The sequence below is a fragment of the Pelodiscus sinensis genome, chromosome 14, assembly GCF_052426305.1.
Source record: "Pelodiscus sinensis isolate ZL-2025 chromosome 14, ASM5242630v1, whole genome shotgun sequence".
Taxonomy (NCBI): Eukaryota; Metazoa; Chordata; order Testudines; family Trionychidae; genus Pelodiscus; species Pelodiscus sinensis.
In genome coordinates this window covers 8,757,229-8,785,018 of record NC_143065.1, presented here as the reverse complement: position 1 = coordinate 8,785,018, position 27,790 = coordinate 8,757,229, and the positions used below count along the sequence as shown (strand labels likewise).

At 45.5% G+C, this 27,790-nt stretch overlaps 1 protein-coding gene across 2 annotated transcripts in view; it reads left to right on the top strand.

Annotated features, from left to right (window-relative positions):
- ARIH1 (ariadne RBR E3 ubiquitin protein ligase 1) overlaps positions 1-27,790 on the top strand; it is a 97,607-nt gene that overhangs the window by 55,278 nt on the left and 14,539 nt on the right. For both annotated transcript variants that reach the window (XM_075897555.2, XM_089781924.1), the window contains exons 3-9: positions 3,034-3,178; positions 12,043-12,135; positions 12,471-12,526; positions 19,682-19,748; positions 21,114-21,220; positions 22,580-22,622; positions 24,084-24,155. In XM_075897555.2, coding sequence (XP_075753670.1) covers positions 3,034-3,178; positions 12,043-12,135; positions 12,471-12,526; positions 19,682-19,748; positions 21,114-21,220; positions 22,580-22,622; positions 24,084-24,155 — 583 coding nt within the window. The remainder of the gene's footprint in view (positions 1-3,033; positions 3,179-12,042; positions 12,136-12,470; positions 12,527-19,681; positions 19,749-21,113; positions 21,221-22,579; positions 22,623-24,083; positions 24,156-27,790) is intronic.

Here is a 27,790-nt window from a genome sequence, read left to right as displayed (position 1 = left end):
GCCCCGTTCTTTTTATGCGCTCAAGCATCTGGTGCTGGCCACTGCTAGAAGACAGGATAGTGGGCTGGGAGAGAACCATTGCTCTGACCCAGTAAAGGAGTTTTTTTTCCTGACAGCTCCAAAGACTCCCAACTCTTTCCCAAGTGATTCTTTCCTTCCTCACTTCATTTGTCGCAAAGACCAGTGCAAAGTATTCATTTAATTTCTTCCTGATCCCATTTGGACTCTTCGGACAATCAGAGTACAGCTCACCGCTCTTGCACTGTTAGAAGTTTGTTCATGTCCTTCATATCTCTTTAGTAAAGACAAGCAAATGTAGTTCTACTGACCCCTTCTTAGATAGTGGTAACTTTTGGGCAAACGCCACCTGGATTGGATTTAACTGGCTGACTTTTGTGGGGGAGGAAGAGCTGTTGTAACAAATAGCCTTTTTTGTGTCTCCCCCCCCCCCCCCCCTCGCCCCCCAGCCATTTGCAATGAAATGAGTTAATCTGTCAGGCTTGGTGAGTCACCTGCAACTGCTCTAGCTGCATGGAAGATCTTGTGATATCTTGAAGTTGGGTTTTCAGAGTCAAGTCCTTGCTGCTGCTCAGTGATATGTGGAGGAGGTAGTAGTGATCTACCTGAGTCTCTTCTCCCAAAGTGCTCTTCCGCTTGCCAGTGAGGAAGGGAGGACACAGAAATCCTGGGTAGCAGTGGCTATGAGGCTTGGAAGTTTAGTGGTGCTTTTTTGTGGCCTGTGGGGGAGGGGGCTGGAGATGGAGGACAAATAATGACAAAAGTCACCAAGGAAATTGTTTCTTGGGTTTTATTAGTGTCCACTAACCAAGTGGAAGCATGGGAGTCCCTCTGTGTGCGACACCACTTAGCTAAGAAAACACTTCCTGTTAGAATGTTGATAGTGGATTACAGGGGACAGAGGGTGGAGTTAGGGTCCTAGCCTGCAGCTTGGGAGTCCTAGTTCATTTTCTGCTCCTCCACAAGCAACTGGCATGTTTTTTGTGCCTTTCTTCTCCAAAAGTTGTAGCGGAGTTGGGAGAAGTATTCATTAGATTGTAAAGCATTCTGATAGCACAGAAATAGGGGTGGGACTTATATAAATGTCATAGCTTGTTTCTTTGTCGCAGTGCTGATTTCAAGCTGATTTGTCTCAAATGTAGCTCCCAGAAGAATTTTTTGCAAAGAATTCTGCTTCTTGTACACCAGAGTTGTTTGCAGGGTCTAATTACAAGGCCAGTTTCCCTTCGGGAAACCCTCTGAAGATAATGAACTGCACAGAAGATCCTGAATTCTAAATTCAGAGCCCGATGCACTTGCTTTACTATGAAAAGCAACTGGCTTTCATCTTCCTTGTGTTGATCTCATGGTGATATTCTGTCAGAATAGGGAGCTGCAGTCTGCCATCAGAAGTAAGCACTCCCTAACTTCCTCATGGCATTAAACATCTGACATTTGTGTGGAACTTTTAAATTGTGGGACAGTCCTGAGGTAGGAAAAGAACCTTTCTTAGTGTGTAACTAGCACCGATCGGAACATTTTCATCAGGTGGTGGCAAACAAGTAACTCTTTGGTAGGTTTATAGTATTTGATCTTTTTCTACTGGCTCTACCCACAATCTCTGTGCTTGCTGCAAACCTCAGTGTCAAGTAGATGAGTGATGCAGGGAAATGGAACATACGAGCTTTGACCCACATGTTGGGATGGTTTTGGCAGTAAAAGCTACAGAGGAGTTACATGCTGGAGACTGCTCCGCAGTACAAACATGCTCCAGTGCAGTTGCAGCACTTCTGGTGAACATGTTCTGAGCCAATGTGTGAGCTCTCCCATCAGTTTCACACCGCAAATGGTGGTGGTTAATGGCAGGAAAAGTGCTGTTGACGGGGAGCAGGGTTAAGGTTATTCTAACGGCATTGCTCTCCACCTTCCCAGGCAAAGTGTTTGCACCAAGGTAATGTGTAATGTAGACACAGCCTTGGTGTCTTGTTCTCCTGTTCCTTTAAATAAGGACATTTTCTGTAGCTTTCCTGTTGATGAGGCTGGAGCTCACAGACCAAATAGGCCAGGCAACCCATTCCTCTGTCTGTCTCCCTGGCACAAAAGGCTCCGAGCGAGTTACAAACTAGGGTAAAGAAATTGAATTGTATGGAAAAAATCTTCCCATTGCCCCTTTAACCTAAATGCCTTGTGATCAAAGGGCACCGGAATATATAGTCTCTGTGGGTTTTTGTGCTAATTGTTTAGTCTTCCAGCTGTCAGGATGGAAACTGTCTGTGGGGCTTGAAACATTCTATTGCTGTTGTCCTGTCAGCTTGCTTGCCAGTCTCCATTCTCATTTCCTTATGCAATATCAGTTTTCTTTATTAAAAAAAAAAAAAAGCCACACCATACACTGCCTTCCTTTTTCAAATAGCAGGTGACTCTCAGAAAACCTCACCAGCCCTTTGACTCCAAAACATATCATCACTTCTGTTTTACTGTCTCTGGGCTATTTTATTGAAGGGTGCCTTTGTTCCTGTTCTGTCACTCAAATTTGTAACTGCATGACCTAAGTTTACTTTCATTATAGAAAGTGAAATCTATGCCAGGTCTTCACTTTCCTCAGATTTGTGTACTCACTTGAGTGGCATGCACCTGAGGACTTGGCAGTTCCCTGCAACACACCCATAGGTTTCTGTGGGAAATGGACTCAAACTTTTGCCAGCTTCCTAAGTCTTTGCAGTACAATCCTGGCCTGTGTCCCAGTGAAGGGTTATTGTCTGGAACTATTCTGTGTAAAAGTAACAGCTTCTAACTGTTATTTCTGAAACTCTGGACACAGCTGTGAATTTAGTACAATTTTCTCAAAGCATAACCTGATCAAAGACACTAACACAATTTGAATTGGTACGAGCAGAATTCTGAAATTCATTGAAAATTGCAGTCTGCCATTTCTGAAAGGAAAGAATTGTTAGATAATGTGTCTAATTTATTTCTGTTCAGATTTATAAGTGTGGGGGGCTATATTCTCATCCTTTTCCTGTGTGCATCGTGTAGGTACTTTGATGGGAACCTGGAGAAGCTCTTTGCTGAGTGTCACGTAATTAACCCCAGTAAAAAGTCTCGAACACGTCAGATGAACACAAGGTCATCAGCCCAGGACATGCCCTGTCAGATCTGCTATCTGAACTACCCCAACTCGGTGAGTACCTGGCAGCTCAGTGCACAGAGCAATTGTTCATTGCTCAGTGCAAGTCTGTCATCTTAAACTGAAAATTCCCCATTAGTCAGTGAAAACTTAATTGCGTGTTTTGGGGGCAAACAGATTACTTCAAATGTATTACCACTTAAACCCTGTGCAAGCACTGAGAAATAGGAATGCTCCTCCAAACAAAAATAAATGGTCTTTTCAAAAGTACATTTAAATAACACTAGGGAGTTGAAACTTCTAATCTAGGGAAAACTGAAAAGCCTCTTCCCCCCCCCCCCCCCCCCAGGATCAGAGTTCAGGGTGCTATTTCTCCTGCAACACTCATCCTTAAGTATTGTTGGCCCATTGAAATTAGAGACGGTCAGATTATGTAATTCTGTCCCCCACCTCCAGAGATTCTCTACTTTTAAATCCCACTCTTCAGTTTGCTACAGTAGGTTTAAAAACCCAATTTCTTTCCTGTTTGTTGCTGGTTTTTAAAAATAAACCCTACAATTCACAGATGTAACTTTTAGGTTTTCAGAGTGAAAATAGAGTATAGTTTCTTGACATGTTGCTGAAAATCAGTTTCCTATTTTCATCTCCTACAAGCACAAGGCTGCGGAGTAGTATTGGGGACACTGCAGAGGAATAACTTGGATAATATGCTGTTTCTCTTGGATTTTTTCCAAGAGGACATTACTTTTCAAGTTTGCTAAATGTGATTGTTCTTGAGAATCAGGGATTTCAGACTCTAGGTAGCATTTTCTCTTAACTCTCCTGGGCTACTCATATGACTAAATAGAGGTTTCTCTACCAGTAGATGGAGACAAAGAATAGTTTTTAAAAAAATTAAAGCCTAATATTTGCGGCATGAATTGACGGTAGAATGGTAATTCATCAGAGAAGCAAAAAAGGGCACAAACACATTTTCTGATTTCAAAGTTTTGCAAATGCTAGTTCTGATCATGCAGATGCAGTAGGACCTCAAGGATATGAACACCAGAAGTAAGGAGTTAGCTGTCAACCAGACACCCTGTGTAATCAGACAGCAGAGCAGACCAAATGAAAAAAGCAAAAGCTCAGGGCTTCAGAAATTGGGGGAGGGGGGGAAGGGGAGCATTCAGGCTCAGGTATTTAGATGGAGGGGTGCTGGGGCTTGGATTATTCAGCCCTTCGGCTCTGTTGCTGGCTTGAGGCTCACAGTGGGTGCTGGAGCTCAGGGCTTTAGCTACAAGGAGAGTGCCTGTTTCAGCCCCAGTGTTGTCCTGTCGTGTTCCTCCCCCTCCCCCACCCCCCCCAATAGCTAACGCCCCAGCCCTGCTTCACTCTCCTTCCAGGAGTGGAGCAGTAGCACCTTCCACAGGGCAGAAGCTGGGACCAGAGCATCACTGTTGAAACCCTTGCCTCTTCTCCCCTCCCCCCAAGATGGGGAGCAGGAGTGAAACTGCAAACCTCACACTCCCCCCAGGTCTAAAGTGTTGAACCCTCCCATGCTCCCACAGGATAGAAGCTGTGAGCCACCCTTACACTCTAGTGTGTCTTCTCCCCCCCCCCCCCCCCCTCCCAGAATGACTGAAGTCTGTAACCTCTTGAGAATTACGGAACATTTCGGAGTTAGCCTCCAGCCAGGACATGGCCGAGAGGATGCTCTGAGTATATCTGAGCAATACGTTTGTGATGCATTAAATGTTTTCATATAGAAGTCCTGCCACAGTCTTACCTAATCACATTTGAGCAGAGACAGAGGTGTTAAGTAACAAAGCCTGATGCAAAGGTGCACTGTAAATCTGTCATGTATTGAGTTAGGCGTGTGACATGCCAATGGTATATTGACCATTATTGTGTTTGCAGAAACATGAAGAATGGCACATGTTAAGGTGTGGTGTCAGGTTGTGAGTAGCAATGCTGTAATGCCATTCAGTTAAGCACAGACCAATCAATTAAATTATATTATTTTTCAAAAAGTCAGATGCACAGTGACACATGGCGGGGGGGGAATTCACATGATCCTAAAAATCAGTGTTGTGAAAAAACACGAGAGGGATATAACTGAAAACACTGGTGGATATAACTGAAAAAGGACAAGAGAGCCTGGAATAGACCAATTAAAAAGTGCAGGATGATAAAACTGAAATGGGAGTTGAGGGAAGATAAAAGGACAGTCACTTCTGTAGTGACTAGATTTAGCAGATGGGGAGCTATGCGCACAGGGGTCTGTGTTCACTGAATAGCTTCGGTGGAGCTGTTCTCCAGTGGCTACAGCTCAGCCTCCTGAGTCCTGGCAGGATTGCCAGATTTCCTTGTTTTGCACAGTCCCAGATGTAAGCTATTGGTGTCAGGGTTCCAGGGCTGCTGTGTGCTGTGCAGTCAAGTAACGTGACAGCCCCAGCCCCGGAGTGCTGGCTGTTGGGGTGCTGCAGATGAACAGAACAAACAGGGAGAGGAAGGATAAGATCAGTAGACCAATGTAAGTCTCTGACACACAAACCTCTCAGCTTCTCTGGCTTTGCCAGCAACCAGTATCCATCAGGAGCTTCCTTTTCTTTATTTTAACTTACAATTCCAAATGGATTGATCTCCAAACCAAAGGGCAACCTGCTTTGATCTTTTTGGGACCAGGAAGCCTTTCTATAAGGAAGACATGAGACCATTCCATTCTCACGCTGGTGTGTTTAGCCCAACTTCTAGGTCTCCATTTTGCACTTGGCTTTTATGAGCTGCCTTGAAAGAGTTTGTCTTATTGCCTGGCCTGGCTGTCAGGCATGTGCCAGGAAGCAGTGCGAGCTGCTTGTGTGTAAGGATGAGCAAGGGTCAGATGCCACCACCTGGGAGATTCTCAGTCTTGTGCTGCACTGGTGCAATGTACATTGGGTGCTTGCTAGCCAGTCTCCATAAATGCAAATACACTGTTCAGGAAATAGATTTGCCCATTCCTTCTCCCTTTGTCTTCAGAGCCTTCTGCACTTCCTCTTCATCCTTAAAGTGAGCCCCAAGGGGAGAAATTTGTGAATCCACTTTGTTGTATAACGATATTAAAAATACACTCTAATTTGATTCAGACTACTAAACTGCCTAATGTAAATATCTGGGAAAGAACCCTCTTTACTTTTAAATGTGTTCACCTGAGAGTTCTAGCAAGTTTCCTCTTAAAGCCAGGAACAACCAGACTTAACACGCCTAATACAAAATTTTAAAAAAGCGAAAAGTCACTTGGAATAAACCTTGAGTGCCTTTTATCCATCATAAAAGGTATGTGTCTGTTACCTCCCCCCTCAGACACTTTAGCTGTTAGTGTGCGCACGTATTCACTCCCCGCTCCACTTCCCAGTGTTCCACGTCGCAAGTGGAGCACAGTAAATTCAACTCCAGCCTCCTGCCCCACGTGGGCACCTCCCCCATATCCCTACTGCCTCTTCATATTAATGCCCTGTGCATCACTGTGACACTTAACCTAGCCCCTTCAGACACTGCTTTTACGCATCTGGGTGTAGGCCAGTGTCCACAAAGCTAGTATCTTCACTCTTTGGGCCCTGGATTGTTTGACTGTGCGTCTACTGAAGAATGGGCTTGACTTCCTCAATATCACAGTGGGAGATGATCTAGCTCAGGATTTCTCAAAATTTCTTTGAGACCTTCCCGATGTGCTGTAAAACCACGCAGCCCACCTATACTACAACTGTGTTTCTGCATATAAGATCCAGGGCCAGAATTAGGATACAGCAAGCACGGTAGTTGCCCAGGGCCCCACACCTCTTGACCCTGTAAAGTGAAGTTGTTGATGCTTTGACTCCCCCATCCCCCCCCCCCCCCCACCCAAGTGGTGGGACTTTGGGCCCCAAGCTTCTACTCTGCATAGCTGGACTTTAGCTTTCTGCTGAGGAGCCCTTCATAAACTTCCCGTTAAGTAAAATCTCACCCTCTCTTTTCCCAGGCAAATAGTCTCTCAGTATTCTGCTTTCAGTGCAGCCGTAATTGCTTCAATTTTCAGCTTCCAGTAAATCTTCCATAATCAGTGATTTTAAAGCAGACACAAAGATAGACTGCACTCGACAGTTCTGTTTCTTGGGCCACCATGGGAATACTAGTGAATTAAGTCTGGAGGGTTTTCCAGACAGCAAGCTCAGCACAGTTGGCAGTAGTGTATTGGCCAGAACAGTGTAATAACTGAATTGCCTATCACTCTTTGGCACCTTAAAGTCTTGACTTAAATTTATTTGGCATAAGCTTTTGTAGGAGCCCACTTCGTCAGGTGCATCAAGTGGATCCTTCAGTTTGACAAGTATATTTACACACATGCAGAGATAGGAGTGTTACTTTACTATGCGGAGGAGCAGTGTTAATGAGGCCAGTTTGTTGGGAGCAGGCCACATCCACCCTGAATAGAGACGGTGAGAATACCAAAAGGGGGTATTCACTTTCTGTAGTGAGTATCAAGTTTGCATGTGGACAGAAGCACTGCAGTCTGGTTTGGAAGTGTTTTTCCTGAAGTCTGGCAGCTTTAAGTAAGGGACTGAGTGTCCAGGGAGGTTGAAATGTTCCTGCTGGCTTTTGAATGTTACTGTTATTGATGCCTGTTTTGCATCCATTCTTTTGTGTAAAGACAGTACAGTTTGTCCAGTGCACATAGCAGAAGGGCATTGCAGGCATGTAAGGTCATAGCAGATGTGCAAGTGAATGTGCCCGATGGCGTAGCTCTTATGGTAGTGTCACTAGAATAGCTGTGTGGACAGAGTTGGCAGTGGAGTTTATCAGGTTTGTTCCTGGGTTAGTGTCTCTGTGACGTAGTGTGCTCTTGGGTGGCATTTGTTTCAGGTTGGGGGACTGTAAGCGAGCACTGGCCTGTTTCCCAAGGTCTGAGTGAGGGATCGTCACCTAGGGTAGGCTGCAGATGTGCAGGAAGGTTTAGCTGAAGGCTGGAGGTAATGGCCAGTGTTGTTCTGTTGCTTTCTTTGGTGTGTTTGACCTGTAATAGGTGATTTTTGGACGCCTGCCCGGTCCAGTCCTTAGCTGAAAGGAGAATAGCTTCACTCAGGAGGATTTTCTTGGAGACACTATCAGCTTGAGCAGAATAGGAGAGCCTCAATTTCTTCAGCATAGGAAGAATCTGGGGGAAATGGGGCAGGAAAACCAGGTTCTTTTCTCTTTCATAGGAAAGGCCTGGATCTGTGCCTGGGCTCGCTGTCAACTATCTAGTTTCAGTTTTAACTTAATCTTTTGCATGGAGGCTGCGCTGTGGATAGTAACAGTTCCGGGATTGCTGGGGGGGTGACAAGAACAGAAAATGTCATGTGGAAATGACAGAAGTGCTACATTTTTTTGTTTGTTTTTCACCAAAAAGGTCAGTAGCGATTGGACAGAAGTGTGAATGTCAGGGAAAAGGAGGTAGAATGAGAGACTCAACTAGTAGTTTTGAACAGTTTTGACTTTTCCCAGGTGATCCAGAACACTGTCATTTGTAAGAGTTCCTTCCAGTTTATCGAATGCTGGGGATTTCTGAGATTTAGAGAGTGCTAAAAATTCACGAAAGACTGTTTGTGGTGAAAAGATCAGATGGCATCACTCTGCCTTGCAGGGGTAGTGGGAGGGTAGATTTTGTGTTCTGTATAGTAACCCATCTGGCCTGCTCAGGAGAAGTTTGGGTTGAATCCCCACTCCAGCTGGTAGAATGGTGACCTCCAGGACACACGAGCATGGTCAGGAATACTGGGAGAGCCTTGTCCTGCTCTCGCACCAGTCGGAATCCAGCAGTGACAGTCTGATGGCCCAAGTGAAAATTGGCCTGTTTGATTCCCAGTGCATAGATGTTGGGCCATCAGCCATCCTACTGCGACCGCTTGTTGGCAGAGAGGTGAGGAGAGGAGAGGAATTGGAAAGGCCCAGTAGACAGAACGCTGTCTCTTCAGGTCAGGTTCGATGGGAGCATTAAGAGGGCAGTGTTTCTGGGAAGCTTGTTCTGCAGCCCATCCATGCTGTGCACTTGTTCTGTAGCTGTACGGATGCCTTTCTGGGATCTGTCACTTTGGCGGAGCTGTTTACTGTAGGAAAATGTTTTAAATGGATCTGTTCTGGTAAACATCAGTCTTGGCTCAGCAGAGTCCTGACTCTGTGCTCAGTTACTGTTTACAAAAGCGCAGATGCAGATATCAAGCAGTAGTAAAATACCAATACTGGAGTGTTTACAGATACTATGCAAAAAGCAGGAAGATGACACTGATCCTGCCCCCGCCCCCCAAGTGAAGGCATTAGTCTTATCAATATGGAAAGGTAATGTCTGCTCTTGAGGTGCCATTTTTGGAACAGAATGTTCTTCAGCTGTCTCAATTGCCAGGGGTGTGTGGGGGGGCCTTTATGGGTTCCTCCTTTCTTGCCAGTCAGCCTCAGGCAGATGTGGAGGAACTTCTCGGTGAGGAGTGGCTAGCTAGAGAAGTAGGTGTTGTGTACTGCTTGGGAGGAGGCAGAGACTGACAAGGAAGTAGGAGCTACCGGGTCTCTGGCTTGCGGGAAGCCATCAAAATGAACGTTGCACCAAGGATACACCTTGCGCTCTTCTCTCTTCCTGGGCTGATATGTCCTTTGGCAACAGTGCTGTAGCATGACCCTGTGGTCGTGGCTCCAGCACTGTAGGAAAACCACCTCCACATGGCACTTAGCTACCAGTGCTGGGAGCCTATCTACAGGGGCAAGTTACTGGGCTGAAACTTGCTGTATTCAGGTGGGTGATTTTTCACTCCTGAGCGAGGAAGCTTTGGTGCAGTGACTTGTCAGTGTAGACAAGCCTTTAGAGGATACCCTTGGTAATGAGATCTCTAGGCTGCAAACTCCCATCCCATGCAGATGAGCCTTCTGTGCCATGGTTACCATAGACCTGTGGTAGATCAGTACGCTCTCGATCTGAGCCTCGCATAGTTCCACCCAGGGTTGCCAGAGATTCCTCAGCCTGCAACAAAATACATTCCTTGCCATTCTCCTGAAGCTCCATCTCAAGGTCAGGCACAGGGATGTTGGCAGCTCCTCAGATGTCATCGTCATCGGGGTGCACAAATTAACTGAAAACAGAGCCAGTTTTTCTCCAGAGTGGAGATTATGGCTGTCTAGCTGCCTGCCTCGTTGGTAACTGCCTGGTGATCAAGATGGAGAGCTTCTCCCACAGGAAACTGCCACTGAAAGACAGAGTTCCCTGGGCCTGCTCTAGAGCTGGTCAAGGTTAGTAGAGGGGAAGGCAGCATGGAGCTGAATTGCTTATTTAGGTAGCTCTAGTGGAGGCCAAAGGACCTTCATAGCAGGGCCTTGAAGAGTGTGAGTGCCTCCAGAGCGGCACCTGAGTTGGGTGGTCATGCCAGGGAAGGAAGTGTAAATTCCTTATGCCCCAGTGTCAGATGCCCACGGAAATGTAAGGCGTGTAATCTTGAGCGATGTTCACAACAGTACATCTTTCTGAAAGAAATGTGGTGCCTTTCACAAGTGTGTGACACTTCACGTGTAGAAAATGAAGTGAGGGTTCAGTCCTGAAATCGTACCAAATTAGAACTTGCACAGGAGCAGCGAGGGAGAATCATAGAACCATAGAGCTGGAAGAGACCTCAGGAGGTCATCCAGTCCAGCCCCCTGCTCTAGGCAGGACCAATCCCAACTAAATCAACCCGGCCAGGGCTTTGTCAAGCCGAGACTTAAACACCTCTAGGGATGGAGACTCCACTACTTCCCTAGGTAACCCATTCCAGTGCTTCACTACCCTCCTAGTGAAATAGTTTTTCCTAATATCCAACCTGGACCTCTCCCACCACAACTTGAGACTTTTGTCTGAATCCCATGTATTCAGAGTCATTCTACTTTAGCAGTCAGACTTATTGCTCTTGTTTTTTTTCCCCCTACTCCCTCACATAATCACATGAGTCCCAAATGGTGTCTTGGCACACTTTGGTTAGAGCTAAACATTTGTATCAAATCTGTTGGTAATTTATTTCTGCCAACTAGGTTCTTGCCCTTCTGATCAGATGAACATCTGCATTCCAAGGAAGGCTACACTAATTGATATATTGAGAGATGCTTTCTACATCAGTTCATGTTGCGCTCTACCTATGTAAAAGCCTGATACTCACCATTAGCCCCATAACACAGTTGAGTCCCTCTTTATCCCTTGCTGCGTGTCTGTGCCTGGGTACGTGCCTTGGGCAGGTGTGGTTGGTAATCACTCTGGAGCAGAAGGACTGAATGTGATCTCCAAGTGAAGAGGAGTGAAGGAAACACAGAGGTGGTATTCAAACTTGAGCACTGTTCCATGATGCAGCATTTGTTAGTGGTTTGCACTCAAAAAATAAAAGGTAGGAAGAAAGTCTCTCACCAGGTGCACAAGTAATATTGTAGCTGTGACCACATGGGCACTGGGGAAGCCTGGGTGTCAGTGGTATGGTCTAGCTGCCTCAATGCCCCTGGGGTCTGGACAGGTTTATGCTGGATGGGGGTAACCTGCGGTGCTACTTTCGCTACCATGGCTACCCTGCTCCTTTTAGCATACCAGATCAATGAGAGTTAGCAGGAATGTCTACTAAAGCTGGGGTTCACCCTCCCATGCCCACTCAGCTCCAAGTACAGACGTAACGTGCAGTGAGTGATGACTTAGAAGTAGTTGAGAAGGGAGGGACGAATCCTCCATCTGCATCTTTCCTGCTGCTGATAGGATGCAGGCTGCAGCTACCTTGAGTGCGTGTTGCAAGTTGGTGTAACAGCGTGGCATTGACAGCAATGCAAAGTAGCAAGGTGGGGTTGTTAGAACAGTCAGATGCTGCACTGCAAGTAAGAGATGAAATAAGCAGAATGGCACAGCTCCTGGAAGGACAGAATGTACACCGTGTCACGTCTCTTTGTTGTTGCAGTACTTCACTGGCCTAGAGTGTGGACATAAGTTCTGTATGCAGTGCTGGAGCGAATATTTAACTACCAAAATAATGGAGGAAGGCATGGGACAGGTAACTATTGTATGTGTGACTTGTGCTGATCTTGTGTTGGGAAGAGGGAAGGATGGATGGAGGCAGGAGTCTTTTTGAACAAAAAAGAATAAAAAGTCTTAGAGGTTAATGTCTTTATCTACAGAGTGCATGTGGGTCTGAACTGCATACACTGTAAGTACAGTAGCCCAGGTTGGACACAGTCATGCTGCTTAGAGGTGGATCTGGCCAACGAATCTGGAATTCTGATTTTTGCTGAGCAGCTATGGCTAGTTGCAATAAAATCCTTTGGGGTTCTTCATGAGGGGCACAAAAATATTCCAAGACCTTACTTGACCCGTTTATTCCTTTTTCAGACTATTTCATGCCCTGCTCATGGCTGTGATATCTTAGTTGACGACAATACAGTTATGTAAGTACCACAGTTGAAGGGTGGCATCATGTTACTCTTCCTCTGTTAATGTTTTTCCATTTTGCCCTCCCGTAAGTGTTGTGTGTGTAGAATGGCTCAATCAAAGCTCCTTTCATGGCTTACCGTGTAACTAGATTAAAGTTCAAGAAACTGCTGTGTTGGCATTGGTGTGCCCATTTTCAGCTCTGCTAAAGGGGAGAATCCCTGCTACACTTATTAAACATCCAAGTAGAATAAATGCCCTGGCAGACTGCCACCAAAACCCCAGCTAACTGCCTTACAGTCATTGGTGTCCGCCCATCTGATTAGGAATATAGCATTTTCTGCAGCAGGCCATCAAGCAGCAAAAAATACCGGAAGCTTCACAAGAGCACTCTTGTAATGCCTTGGTCACCTGTGTAGTGTTGCCTAACCCACGGGGGCTGTTGGGGGAGATGCGTTTCTCACCTCAGCATAGGGAATTGCATGAATTCCACCCTCCATCATGAGATTCAATTACCCTTTTATGGTAGCCAGGGTCATAAGTGGCATTGCTCAGAAAATGGCCAGCTCTGGTAAGTGACTGCCGCCTTATGCAGAGATGAGTTCTATGGGTTCTTTTTCTTGTTTTTAATGGGAAGTGAGCCCTTTATTATTGAACAGATAGAACAGGTCGACCTTTCACAATCCTAATCCTCACTTACATCCAGTCTGCCTCTTCATGGCTGATTAGCGTCTGCACTGAAGCGTGCTCATTGTCAACCTGCTGTTCCTCCTCTCTGGAGCCAGACTTGTTCATTGATGTTCATTGGCTGTTTCACATCGCTTTGTTCCAAGAGAGTGAATCGCAGTGTCACTGTACATGGAGGCATCACTGAGTCAGTCAGAAAGGGGAGCCAGGTTGACTGTAAGTGGAAAGCTGATCTTGAATATCTTCATAACCAGACATGACGGGGGAAGACCGTGTGTGTTTGGTGGAGGGAGTCACGTTGTTGTGCAGTGACAACTGCATGGTATTTTAGATGCCACCTTTTAAATAGACTTTATTTGTAGGGATCTTCTACACTGGGGTCCAGATTTACAGCAGTGGAGCTATGTTCATATAATTCCATGGGTGAATAATTACTCTTCTCTGGGCAAGCACTTGTCTTTTACCTTCCTGTTTCCATTCTTCCCTAATCTGCGACCTCCCAGAGGCTCTTCTACAAGAGGTGAATGAGCCTTAACACATTAACTCGGGGTTGGGGGAAATGTTTTGGGATGGATGCCACTGATGCACAGAAATATCAGTCATGAGCCACACACACACGTGAGAATCTCATCCCCCCGCCCAAAAAACCCCACAACCAACCCTCACTGACCTGACCTCCAAATGAGGAGGAACACTCCCCTCCCCCATTGTTGCCCCCCACTGAGAAACAGGAAAGACGCTGTGTTCAAGCTCCAGTCCCGTGGTGGGGGGTGGGGTGGCGCTGAGGCTCGGCTTACCCCAGGGACGAATGACCTCTTCTGGGCATCCGAGGGATTCAGGGTGTGGGAAGGTGCTGCCAAGGAGCAGGTGGGGGCTGGGTGGGAGGTCTGGACAGGAGTGGGTGGGGAGACAGGATCTGGAAGGCGAGGGGAGTGTTGGAGTAGGCTTGAGGGTGCAGGAGCAGAGTGGGGTCTGGATGGGAGGGAGCAGGGGTTTGGGGCCTACACACTGCAGGGTCTCAGGGAGTAATTGCCTGCAGCGCACAGAGCTGCTGCCCTTCCCCCTGCCAGGCTGAGCCCATGGGCTGACCCACCACTTGTGTTGCTCAGGCCCCATGCAGGGGACAGGAACCCTGAGCCTTGTGGGCTGAAGAAAGGCAAGCTGTGGGCTGTAGGGTCCCCACCCTGCTCTCCCTGAAGCTTCGAGGCGGCTCACCCTTTCACATGCTTCAGGCTATTAATTGGAATGAAACAGCTGCGAGCCAAAGTAGTTTTCCCTCGTCTGACTCAAAAGCCCTGCTCTGCCAGTTGTTCCACTTCCATTCTGCGCTCCTGTGAGGTCACCATTTCTCTAGCTCTCCAACCCTGGCCTCCCCGACTACAAAGGGCTGAATTTCTCCTGCTAAAGGGAAAAGCTTTCATGACAAGAACACACTTTTCAGGGCTTCTTTACCCCAGGCATGCAGAGGAAGCACAGACTCAGCTCCACCTTGCCCTGTCTGAGGCAGAAGGTCTCTAAGCTGTGCTGCAGGTGAGCAGGCCAGTTTCTGCAGTGAGGAGAGACTTTCCAGATCCACCAGTGTAGCTGCGGGTTTGCCAGGGATGCTTCCTATGGCCCTTATAGTCATTGATCTTGTGTGGGAGGAGGAAGAAAGTTGTCGTCTCGAAGCTTTCCAGAGCTGGAGGCTCTTCTGTGCCCCCCACCCTGTCTAATGCTGCTGGTATTGCTTTCACATACATGTACTGCTGTTGCTTTCCTTATTACTGGTGCTAAATGACTGCTGCTGTCATGTAGCCTCTGCCATCCAGTAGCAACCAGCAAAAGTCTGCCTACTCAGCTTCTCTACAACTTATCGTGAAGTTCTAGGGTATAACATGTCCTGTTCCTATAAGAACAGCCAGACTAGATCAGATCAGAGGTCCATCCAGCCCAGTATCCTGTCTTGTGACAGTGGCCAATTCTAGATGCCCCAGAGGGAGGGATCACAACAGGTAATCATCACCCTTCCTGTCATCCATTCCCAGCCCCTGACAGAAGCTAGGGACACCGTTCCTACCCATCCTGGCTCATAGCCATTGATGGACCTATCCTCCATGAATGTGTCTAGTTCTTTCTTGAACCCTGATAAAGTTCTGGTCTTCACAACCTCCTCTGCCAAGTGGTTCCACAGGTTGACTGTGCGCTGAGTGAAGAAGGGGGGAGGGATAGCTCAGTGGTTTGAGCATTGGCCTGCTAAACCCAGCGTTGTGAGTTCAATCCTTGCGGAGGCCATTTAGGGATTTGGGGCAAAAATTCATCAGGGATGGTATTTGGTCCTGCTGTGAAGGCAGGGGACCTTTCAAGGTCCCTTCCAGTTCTAGGAGATAGGCAATCTCCATTATAAAAAGAAACTTCCTTTTCTTGGTTTTAACCCTGCTGCCTATTCATTTCATTTGGTGACCCCCTAGTTCCAATGCCAATATATCTTTTTTGAGATGAGTCGACCACGTCTGTATGCAGTATTCCAGATGTGGGCGAACCATGACTTTATATAGAGGCAATAAGATATTCTCTGTCCTTTTTTTAACGATTCCTAGCATTCTATTTGCTTTTTTCACTGCCGCTGCACACTGAGTGGATCTTTTTGGAGAACTATCCCCAGTGACTCCCAAGATCTCTCTTGAGTACTAGTAGACAAATTAGTCCCCATCATATTGTATGTATAGTTGGGATTATTTTTTCCATTTTGTTGCCCAGTCATTCTTCACAGTCTGCTCTGGTCTTAACTATCTTGAACAGTTTAGTATCTGCAAATCTTCCCATTTGGCCTAGTGCTAAGAAGATTCTGACAAAATTGAAAGGACAGTGTTGAGGAACTCTGTGTGAGAGAGGGGAGGATGCAGCAAGTCACAAGTGCTTACTCTCCAATATTAGTGTCTTGTTTTTATCACCAACCATACTAGTGGTTGTCCTGCTACGCCTGAGCAGGCAGAACTGGCTGAGTTTTCAGTGTTGGGTGCTCTGATCCAAACTAGCTACCTCTTTCCATAGCACATCATCCTGCTGTACTTCCACTGCTCTAGGTCTTAAGTTCCATGGACAGCAAGATATTTGGTAGTGCAGTAATGTTTTAAACCTTATCACTTGGTCAAGACAACTGCCACACAGTTAAATGATCACTACTGTGCTTGGTAAAACACAAACAGTCATGTGGCACTTTAAAGACTAAGAAGATAGTTTATTAGGTGATGAGCTTTTATGGGGCAGACCCACTTCCTCAGATCATATTCTGAAAGTGAATGGTCTGCCCCCAAAAGCTCATCGCCTAAAACTAGCCTAAAACTATTTTGTTAGTCTTCAAGTGCTACATGACTGCTTTTGTTTTACTGGCTACCTCTCTGCGATCTGTGACTACTATCTGTGCTGGGGTGAAGTTTAATGGAGCTGTGGTAAAAGCATTGCCCCAGAATATAAGCTTTATTTCCTGTTGTTGGTAGAGGTCAGTGGGTAACAAATTGTCAAGCAGGTGCTGCTTCTGCTCAGTTTCTTCAGGGAGATCAGTCTGCAAGTTAACTTAATTTAAGGAAGGAAGCTTGCCTAGAGCATGGGAGCTGGGAATTGGCTGCCTCAGTTTCCATGTGTCTAAAACAGCATTAACTCCCAACCACTTAAGGAATTTGTGATCCTCAGATGAATGGCATAGAAATGCAGTTGTCACTTAAAAGTGACCCTTTCAAACCCATCAGACAGAAGCACAGTGCAATTGTGAAAGTGGTTTATTTGCTTAGTTTGATAAATATAAATTCTAGTGCCATATTAGCTGTATTCTAGTTACATTTGAGGGTTTTGTCTTTTGTTATTTACAGCATTTGGGAAATTTGGAGCTGAAATTTATCATTTCTATTCTCTTCCCAAAGGTGAACTTATTAGTAAATTTCCATACACATATATCACGAGTCAAATTAAAATTCACTGTTTTCTCAGGTAACCAATAGCTTCATTTTAAAAACTGGTAAACTAGCTATGGACTTGGTCCTGAATGATCATAGAAGTTTTTGACATACTTGAAGACATTATAAATTGAAAATCCCATGCAGTGTATGCACAATTCTTATACTTTTCATTAGGTCTAGCACTTACAAGTATTGAAAGTGCTCGAGTTTGTTTGGCACGCTGTACAATTCGTTGCATATTCATTTCAATCTATTACAATATGAGCTTGTGAAAGCTCTGCTTACGTGAAGCAAACACACCTCTATGGATGACAGGTCCCATAGAAAAGCTCGCTATTACAATGTTTATTGTGTGTTTATAAATATTGTGCATTAATTTCAGTATTTACTTCGAAGTGGCCCTTTGGTTATAAACAGGCTAGTGTGTGTGTATGTATGCAGAAAAGTCATGTAAAGTTTCTTAGTGTTTACAAGAACTGCCACATGTGCCCCACAAGGAGCGAATAGAACAGGTAATCCTCAAGTGATCCCTCCCTTGTCACCCCTTCCCAGTTGGACACCATCCTTGTCCATCCTGGCTAATAGCCACTGATGGACTTATCCTCCATTAATATCTAGCTCTTTTTTGAATTCTGTTATAATCTTGGCCTTTGCAACATCCTCTAGCAAGGAGTTCCACAGATTGACTGTGCATTGTGTGAAGAAATACTTCCTTTTGTTTATTTTTAAACCTGCTACCTATTAATTTCATTTGCTGACTCCTAGTTCTTGTGTTATGGGAAGGAACAAATAATTCTTCCTTCACTTTCTTCACAGCAGTCATGATTTTGTAGACCTCTATCATCTCTCCCCTTAGTTGTCTCTTTTCCAAGCTGTAAAGTCCCAGTCTTATTAATCTCTGCTTGTATGGCAGCTGTTCCATCCCCTTAATCATTTTTGTTGCCCTTTTATGAACCTTTTTCAACTCCTGCACAGAATGTTCAGGGTGCAGGTGTGCCTGGGATTTCTGGAGCTCCAGTAAGTGATTGTGTTTAACCATAAATTGTGCAAAGCTTAAATTATTCCCGTTTCATAGGCTGAGATTTTAAATACTCATAAGGATATTGTCATAGTCTCCAGCAAGTCTCAGCTGTGCTGCCTTGTACACCTGAAGGCATTAGGGCTGTCAAACAATTTTTAAAAGTCAATTAATTGTTAGATTTAACTGCTGTAAGTAATTGCAGTTTTAATAATACATGCCAATTTAAATGTGTTATAAATATTTTGGATGCTTTTCTATATTTGTAAATTTATTTGTTACAACACAGGAAACAAAGGTTAAAGTGCTCACTTTATATTTTGGATTACTAATATTTGCACTAGTTAATTTGTTTGCATTAATTGCGTGCGTTAACTGCCATTGACAGCCCTAGAAGTCCTGTGCATGTGTTTTCAGTAATACATAATTTAATGTACTTATTTACAGTGCATCAATCCTAAACTCAGTATATCCACAACAATTATACAACCCAAAGTTAGATTAATAAACATAATTGAGTGCTCCTGTACTCCCTTAAAACCTTTGAACAATTGAAATGATTGATTTAATGAGATGTTGTTTGCTTTTGCCATTGTCCGGAAGACTATGTATTGTGGTGATCTTGCAGCTTTAATTTGTTGCTTTTCTGTATATGACTATATCAGCCATATCCCATTAAGGTTTAAATTGATGATCATTAACATTCCATTGAAATCCACATAACATTTGGACATACCTGCTGTGGGTCAGCAGTGCAGCCAGTGTGTTCTGGTTTTGAAAGCAGTTTTACAGGAAACATACAAATCTGTCATGACTACAATTAGCAAAATTGCTTATTGTACTTCCTGGAGTCTTCAGGAAAGCCTTAGAAAAATACAAGTGCACGTCTCAAACCAGACTTAACTTGAACTGTACAACTGTCATTTGTGCTTCTGCATTATGGCTCAGAAAGGAAAGCTGTAAGAGTGACATTGTTGCTATTGTGGTATTCTAATGTTGCACAAATAGGAAACAGGTAAGTGTTCCTAATTTGTGGATCCTGATACATGGGTATGTGTAATAGGGATGTAAAAAACTTCTAAAAATACTAACTGTGTAACTGAAATGTAAATCTTTTACACTGTTGAACGAGTGCCGAGGGCTGCTGGCCCTGCCAGCCTCCAGCCCCCATGGGCTTCCAGCTTTGCTAGCTCCTGGCCGCACAAATCTCTGGCTCCCAGCCCCACTTGCCTCCAGTCTCCAGTTCATGCCAGTTCCAGCCCCTGTGGGCTGCCAGCTTTGTGGACTGCCGGTTGCACCAGCCTCTGGCCCCACAGGTTGCTGGCAGCCCACAGGAGTTTAACTGTTTAACCAGAACTGATAAGCATCACCTATCAGTTAACTAGCAAAACTTTTACATCCCTACCATGTAACTGAAAGTATTATCTGGGAAAGCAACCAGTGTTAATACACACACTCTTTCTTTAGTTGACTGTGTGCAAAGAAATGTGTTTTCTTCTACATTTAATGTTTTTGCATTTCTCTCCTTTCCATAGGCGTCTGATCACAGATTCAAAGGTTAAATTAAAGTACCAGCATTTAATAACTAATAGTTTTGTAGAGGTAAGTTTAATTGCATTTTTTAATGAAATAAATGATTATTCTAATGTTTTTATTCTTCTGCACAGACACAGGAAGACTTTTTAACTATCTTTGATTATTTCCATGTGTAGTGGTGTATTGGACAAGTTTTTGATTGAATTATATGGTTCAGTAGTTGCTGTTACATGGGGGGGCCCCCTTGTTAACACTTGATTTCAATCAGACCAGGTGCTGGGGGGCAGTGTAGATTTTTAAATTGTGACAGGAGATATGCATATGAGAACTTGCGGGTCAGAATTTTTCCTATTCTTATGGTTCTGCTTTTTTGAAATTGGCAGGCATTTGTCATTGACTCTGTTATGGCCATTATGTTCCAAGTTGCCCAAGATCAGTGGCTATAGTTTTCTGGTCAAGAGATGATCTAATCCGTTGTAACAAGACAGGACTCTGGCAGCAAGTGTTTATAGACCATTTAGCTTATGTACAATTATGGGGAAAATATTAAACCCAGAGTTATAGAAAGATACATGACCCAGAAAGGCATGTGCTGTGTGGGGGAGGAGGGGTACCATGGAATAGTACCTAGAATTTAGAAATGTACTGCCACAGTAGATGAGGAAAATGCAGTAGGTGTTATATTCATCCTGAAAAGGATTTAATTGCCCCTTGTTTTCCAAGGTGGTAGTCACTGTATTTGGGTAAATGTTTTACAGCCTCAGAACCAGGATATACCACCCATTAAAGTGTAGAGAGACCCCAGGTGACAGTCTAAGACATGAAGCTGTATAACAGCTTTGAATAAAATATTCATGTGTTCTAAGTAGGGGTGAATAAACCAACTTTTAGAAACTAAGATTTAAAGACACAAGTTGAGAAGTTTTCAGTTCATTAACTACCTCACTGCACCTGTGTTGTGTATTTTCAGATACACTGTAAACAGCCTGTTCTGTTAATCAGAAATAGCTTGGGAAAATTAAGGATGCAGTCAAACAAACTTTCGCGTCTTGACACTTGTTTAAATCGGCCTTTTTGACATTGCACTAATGTAACATTGGGCATGTCCTGTTACAATCTCCAGTGCTTTGTAATACGTAGAAGTCCATAGGTGGCTACAGTACAAATGCAGACCGAGCAGTGAGGTATATTACTACAGGGATTGAGAACATGTGTGTCTTTTCAAGGGGAGGTTTGAGCCTAAGTTACCTGGTTTGGGCCAGCTGCAGGTTTTATTTGCAGTGTGGACATACCTGGAGACACTTAAGCTTAAAGGACGCAGGGACAATGTGGGGCTGCGGGGAAGGGCTGAAAAGAAACTGACGAGGTTGTTGGGGAGAGTCTCTTTTCCTGGTAGTTCTGTGTGTCATGTTGTCTCATTTTATTTTGTAGTGTAATCGACTGTTAAAATGGTGTCCTGCCCCAGACTGCCACCATGTTGTTAAAGTTCAATATCCTGATGCTAAACCTGTTCGCTGCAAATGTGGACGTCAGTTTTGGTAAAAACACTCTTGTGATTTGAGATCTTCCAGGGCCATTCAGAAGCTAAAAGCTATGTACTGTGTAAATGGCTGTGTTGAGGAGTGCGGTTGGGGGGGGGGGGGGGGGGGAGAGCTTTTAAAAGTGAGTATTAGTTTTGTGGTTCATCTTTCTTTTGCTTCAGTTGAAAATGTTCTTGCCCATCTTCCTAATTGGAAAATGAAAATGTCTTCCAAGTGAAAATGTCTAACAGCTGACAGGGTGAAAACTTTCAGAGAAACTTCTGGAGCAATTCCAAATACCTTGGATCCTCTCCCTCAATTGATTCATTTAATGAAGAAACAGGAGTCATGTTCAGCAAACTGGAGCTGCTCAAGTCAGTTTCCTCATTATCTGAATCGTTCTGAGAGCGTTTGGTGGTGGACGTGTATGAAATTAAAAACTAACCCTGGGAAATGCATTGATAAATGCCTGGAATTTCATTTGAGAAATGGCAGGATTAATATGTTAATGTATGGTCATTTTAGGGGTAGAACCGAGGACTGGGAATCAGTCAGTCCCATAGTCACTCAATGGCCTTTGAAAAACCAGTCACCCTCATGCGACCTCAAGATCCCATGTAAGGGGGAGGGTATTCGTGTTCACAGGCCGAGGGTTACAGCAGAATTAATCAGGTTGCCACGTGGGAGAGCGCCTTCTACAGGAGGCGCTGTAGCAAAGGGTGGCTATTTACATCGTGCATAAAGTACTTTTGAAGGGCTTTCACCCTAACTACAGTTGATTTTCACTGAAAGGTAAGGAGCGTAAGTTTTAAAATGCTCTTGAGATGTATTGGGAAGGAGCTTTGCAACAAGAATTGTATGGAAGTCTGCAAACTGTTAGGGCAGTTAATCTCCTTCAAACAGATGTTCAGTAGCAGAAACACTTTGGGAGAGGTAGGGAGTCTGAAAATGGTTAAACGTGGCAACTCCCTATAAAGTAAGGGATCCATGTTTATACCTCTCGAGCCATTTTCAAGCACGATGCGTAGGTGACATTTTGTTTAACGTTAGGCTTTTTATTAAGAGCCCAGGTGCTTGTTTCACAAGGCAGCCTTTTACTTCCCCATGGAAAACTAATCCGTTTCAGGTCCCCTGCGAGAGCTAGGCCCCTCCCGGAACAATCTCAAGTGTCATGCACCCAGCAGGGGGCATGGGACTACAGGGAAACTGAAACACACTCACAGTATATTGCCTTGAGCAAGGTCTGGTGCCAGGCCCATCCGATGGAGTAACCAAAAGACATAAGCACTGTAGAAGGAATTGTAGTGGCACTGATAGACTCCCAAGCACAGCGTGATAGCGCAACTTGTGTAAATCTGTTCTCCTTTCCACCTACAGCTTTAACTGCGGTGAGAATTGGCATGATCCTGTTAAGTGCAAGGTGAGCGTGGGCACCCTCGCTGAACCCATGGCTTTGCAGAACTGCGGGGCTCTCTGGCAAAGCAGTATGGTCCTGTGGGTATTGACAGTCTAGGTGTGAGCCTTCAGCTGCCTTGCTCACATCCCTGGGCTTCATTTCGGAAGTGCGAGGGGTTATTTCCCCCAAACAGCAAGCCTTGGGCATGCGCAGGATTTGCCCTATTGGCCTGACCGATGCTGCTGCTGTGCTTGTATTCAGGGGGGCGTAGGGTTCTTCCTCCTCATGTCAGGGAAGTGACAAGCACCAATTGCTGCGGCGCTGCCTAGACAGCAGCTGGCAAACTGACCATGCTCCTGTGGAACTTGGTCTCCCCCCATTACCATTCCCCGGTACTGTCAGGGTTGGCACCTCTTGGAGTCTGGAGATGTTCTCCTCTTCTTCAGTGGCAAAGAGCAATGAGCTGGTCATTTGGGGACCCCACGGGCCTACCGCCATGCCCAGGACCTTGTGCCTAAGCCTGCTTTGATGGTATCAGTGTCAGAATTCTCCCTCAGCCACTGTGGTCCCCACTCCCACCATGGCCGTGGAGATGGAAGAGCGAAACCATCAGGTGCAACCTGCACAGCTTACACCTGGTCCTCAGACAAGTCCCCTCCCTCGCCTTCAAGGGTGTTACCAACACCACAGCCTCCCCCCGAGGGGGAGGACACAAAGGTTCCTCTTATGGTGGCTGCCGCCGCCTCTTACTTTCCAAAACTTACCGCTCTTCTGGACTCACTAGTAGGACAGTCCTGAGCAGATGGCATTCTGGCATGCCTGGGGTCCTGTAATACTGTGTTTCAGGGTTTATCAACAGGTTGAACCTCGCTGGTCCGGCAGTATCCTGGCACTGGCATGATTTTAGTTAGCTGGATGTCCCCTTATGAGTGTGGCCAAGGTTCCTGCAGTCCCATACAGTTTTACTGCCACCAGTCCTGGCTCTCAGTGTTGTTTAGCTCTAATTTATCCCAAATGTCTTCTAAAAGCCCAGGAAGCAGTGGAAGTGTTGGGGGTACTGCTAGACGAGCGGTTCTCAAACTTTTTGGGCTCCGGAGCCCTTTACATGCGTGTACATTTATGCGGAGCCCCAGCGGTCCACTGATTGTATGTGTTGTACCTATCGATGTTTCCAGTTAGTCAGCCTCGCGGAGCCCCGGGGCTCTGCAGAGCACAGTTTGAGAAACTGTGCCAGACAATATTAACCTCCAGCGATCCAGCAAATTCTCTGGTTCGGCACTGGTCAAGTCCCCAGGGTGCCGGACTAGAGAGGTTTGTAGTAAGTAGCAGATTTTCTGCTGCAAGTTTAAAGCTCACTCCACTCTGTTTGGCAATGGGTTAATTTGGGGCACCTTTCATGTGAAGCGTGAGCATAATGGAACGTCTGTGTTAGTGAGATTCAAAGCTGCATGACGTCTGAGGAGTCTGTTTTCCTTTCCTGAACAGTGGTTAAAGAAGTGGATTAAGAAGTGTGATGATGACAGTGAAACTTCCAATTGGATTGCAGCAAACACAAAGGTTGGTTTCAGTTTCCTTCACAGCAGCCCTGATGAAAGCCAGATCAGCTGCGTAACCCTTTGGCTGGAGGAACATGCTCCACCCCAGCGCGGTGTTCTCCGCGTCCAGCACTAAGCACAGCAGCGAGCTAACGTGATCGTCCCAGATGCAAGCAGAAATGGGGCTTCTGGTTATTTGCTTTGGTCCTAAAGCGTTAAGAGGAAACCGAAAGCAAGCTGAAGCTACTGCTCGTGGGGCTTCTGTGCAGAAATCAGGGCCTCGTTCTGCTGTCAGCGTGAGATGTTTGCCACCCCAGCTTGGTTTGGCTGGGTTCATTTACACCTCTCTTCCCAAGTCCCACTGGGGTTGGCTTTTCAGGGCTTGTTCACTGCTGTTGGGCAGGGAGCCTGGTGAGACTTGACAGACCAGCTGCTGCGATTTTGTTATGCAAATGCATTGGTTATCCAAAGTCAGGGGGCTAGTTTTATGCGCTTCGTGTGGAATGAACACAAGGGTTGGCATGATGGCAAGGAAGCAAGACACAACTCCCATGTGGGGAGTGCAATTCCGGAGCAAACCTGGGCCTTTGCTGGGGAGGACAAGAGGCAGTGTGTGTGTGACGGGGGGCGGAGCTTGCTGAGAGTAGGAAGGTTTTTTGCAGTGTAACCTGGTAACAACATTGCTTCCTGAAGACAGCTGCTTTGCATCTGGGACATGGCTTGCTTACTGTCTGAGTGGAATCGGTTATGTTTTAGTGGGAGCAGAACTTCCCACTGCACTGGGATGTTGGGTTCAAGCAGTGCTTCCATTGAACGGCCCTCTTCGTTTGCTGACTGCCTCCAGTTCTGAAACTTGCTCTGCTTCCAGGCAGACTTGTGGACATTTCTTGGTAAAATGAATTGTCCTTTCGAATTCGACGGAAAACGAAATGATTTCCTTGTGTGCTCTGCAACAGTGGTTCTCAGCCATCCCAGGCTACTCCACCCCTTTCAAGAGGCTGATTAGATGCTCATACCCCTGTTCAGGCTGGGGATGTAAAACCCTATTTAATCAGTTAAACGTATTGTTTTAACTGGTTAAACAGGGTGGGTGGAGGAGGTGCTGTAACCTGTAAGCATCACCTGGTAAACATGATACCAGTTAAGTGATTAACCATTCATGTTCCTAGTTCAGGCACAAGGGGAAGAAACAGCCACACTCAATAATTCCACAGGGAAATTAGGCCCAGAATAATTCTCCGTATTCTAAACTTGGGCATGTCTTGCAGAAAGGAACCTTGAAAGGAACTCGAACGATCCAGTTTTGAAACTCCCTATTGGGTGAAATAGTCTCACTCTATCAATGTTGTATGAGCAATCTGGCTCTCTGGCCAAAAATAAGGCAGTGTAAATGAGACTAAAGAGGCTGCTGCTGCTTCTAGCTTCCAAAAGCTGTCCTTAAAAGATGGTGGCCTCTCTGGGTACTACCACAGGTTTCAGTGCCATTCCTTGTGGCTGCTTCTCTGTGCGGGAAAACTCCCTACGTTTTACCAAGGCCAAAGTGTGATTTGAGAAGATCTCAGTCCCTGAGTTCTGCATATTCAAAATCATGGTGCTCCGGAGAATATGCGACATGTTTGTCCAAGCTTGCCTTGTCAAAAAAGGCACCATGAGGCCTTCAGGAAAGTAATGATGAGGGCAAACCAAACAGCTTCTCTGAGAACACAAATGAAATCCAGCTTAAATATGCTTTTTGTTCAGGAATTACTGTATTCTGGCATTTATTTCTTTATGAATTAATTGATCAGATTTAAAGTGCAGATTTTTATTAATTGTTTAATGCTGGTGCTGGTAATGTGGTTTCTAGTGGGAGTTTGCAAAACTTTATGGCTGGAAGCACCACCTAGCCTTGCTTACGTGTTAAACAAGTCAGTCTTTCCCTGAATCCATTTAAAATTGCTCCAAATTAAACCGATGCTCCTTGTTTTTGCCCCAAAGAGCTCTGGTCTCTGTGTCAGGTTATAATGCAGTATCTGAGATTGTTTATCTAGCCTATTAATATGATGGGGCATGAAGAAAACTTCTGTGCTAAGACTAAATGTTTCTTTTAAAGCTGGGTTTGTGTACTTGTGTGCTCCTCCCCAGTCCCTCAGAAAGGCCTGAAAAGAGCGTTTTAAACTTGTGCTTGTTTGTACTTTCAACACAGGATGGTCAGGTCTGGTTTTTGCTGAAGGAAGGCAGGTGGAGAGAGGCGGGGGCTGGCTTCCCCAGCCCACCTGTCAGCTCTGCCCGCCCCTGCCTTGGGAATTCTGGTGGCAGTTGAACGAGTCCAGAGCTCTGGCTGTTGCTGTGGTGATAGCAGCACTGGTTGGGAGCCCCTGACCCTTTTAAATCCCTGGGCCCTGGGGCAGCTGCCTCTTGCCCATCAATGGCCCTGGTCAGGCCCTTATCCACTGTAAAGGAACCCAGGCCCCGTTGTCTGCCTTCTACGGGTCACTTCTAAACATCTGCCTGTGTGTGCCACTCCCACGCTTGGGAACCCTGGGTGGATATTTACACACAAACAAGGCTTCTCGCAGACTCTGCTCCGAACTAAGGATTTGTCCCTTTCACTGCTTGCTGCTGCAGCTCTGTGTAGAACCACGAACAGTCTTGCCTCCCGTGTGGGGTGGCATCTTCTCTCTGATACGCAAGTGCATTAAAGCAGCCCATTTAGTGGAATAATTTCTAAGTGTCATGGCATCAAGTTCTTGCCGCTTAATTCTAATAAGCAAGGTGTAGAATTGCATGTGTCCAGCTGAGCTGGGGATTTGACAATCCAGTTATTACCTGCACTTACCACAAAAATACATCCGGAGTGTGAGAGCTAGAATGCAGACCCAGCACCAACACTGTGTAGCACTTCATGGGGCGGAGGGTCTCGGGAATAGTTCATCTCATATGCTGCAGGAAGCACTGCTGTTCTTTTGCCTGCTTTGAGATAAGAACTGCAGTTTATGAACTGATGGAATTCCTGTGAACCTGAGCATAAGGTAGTGGAGGGTGATAAACATCACAAAATGGGCCCTGACAAAGGAGGAACAGGTTTGCCTTGACCTTTGTTTCCACGTGCAGGATTTGACTGTACCATATAATCAGACACTCACTTGGGTTTGAAGCACTTTAATGGGGTTACTTCTTGCATCACAGCAGGTGGCTAGATAATCTAGCCAGAATAATCCAGCCAGAATAATCCACTGGTATGGTAATTTGATTTCCTGATCAAATGTTATTGCTTGGCCATAGTTCTTAAAATCTTCCTTCCCTGAATCCCTCTCCCTCTCCCTCTCCTGGCCCCTTAATCCATAAATGACCTCTCCCGAGCATTTTTAGTGACTTGTTACTGCTATTGGGTTTTCTTCCCCTGTTCAGCATTTCGTTAGTGTGCATTCTTGAATTGTGGTTCCTACATTGACATTCAGTCTGATGAAGGAATTCCTTCAGAGCGATAGTGATCTTGCTGTGTAATTCACGTTCCGTGGGCCTGGAAGGGGTATGGCGACTTCAGTTACGTGATGAATCGGAACCGTGGTTATGGTTAGGGCCTTTGTATTTGTTTGCGTTGGGGCAGTTCAGGATCCCCAGTTGTGGGCACAGGGCCACATTTGGGCAGACCTGGCACAAAGACAAGACAAAAAA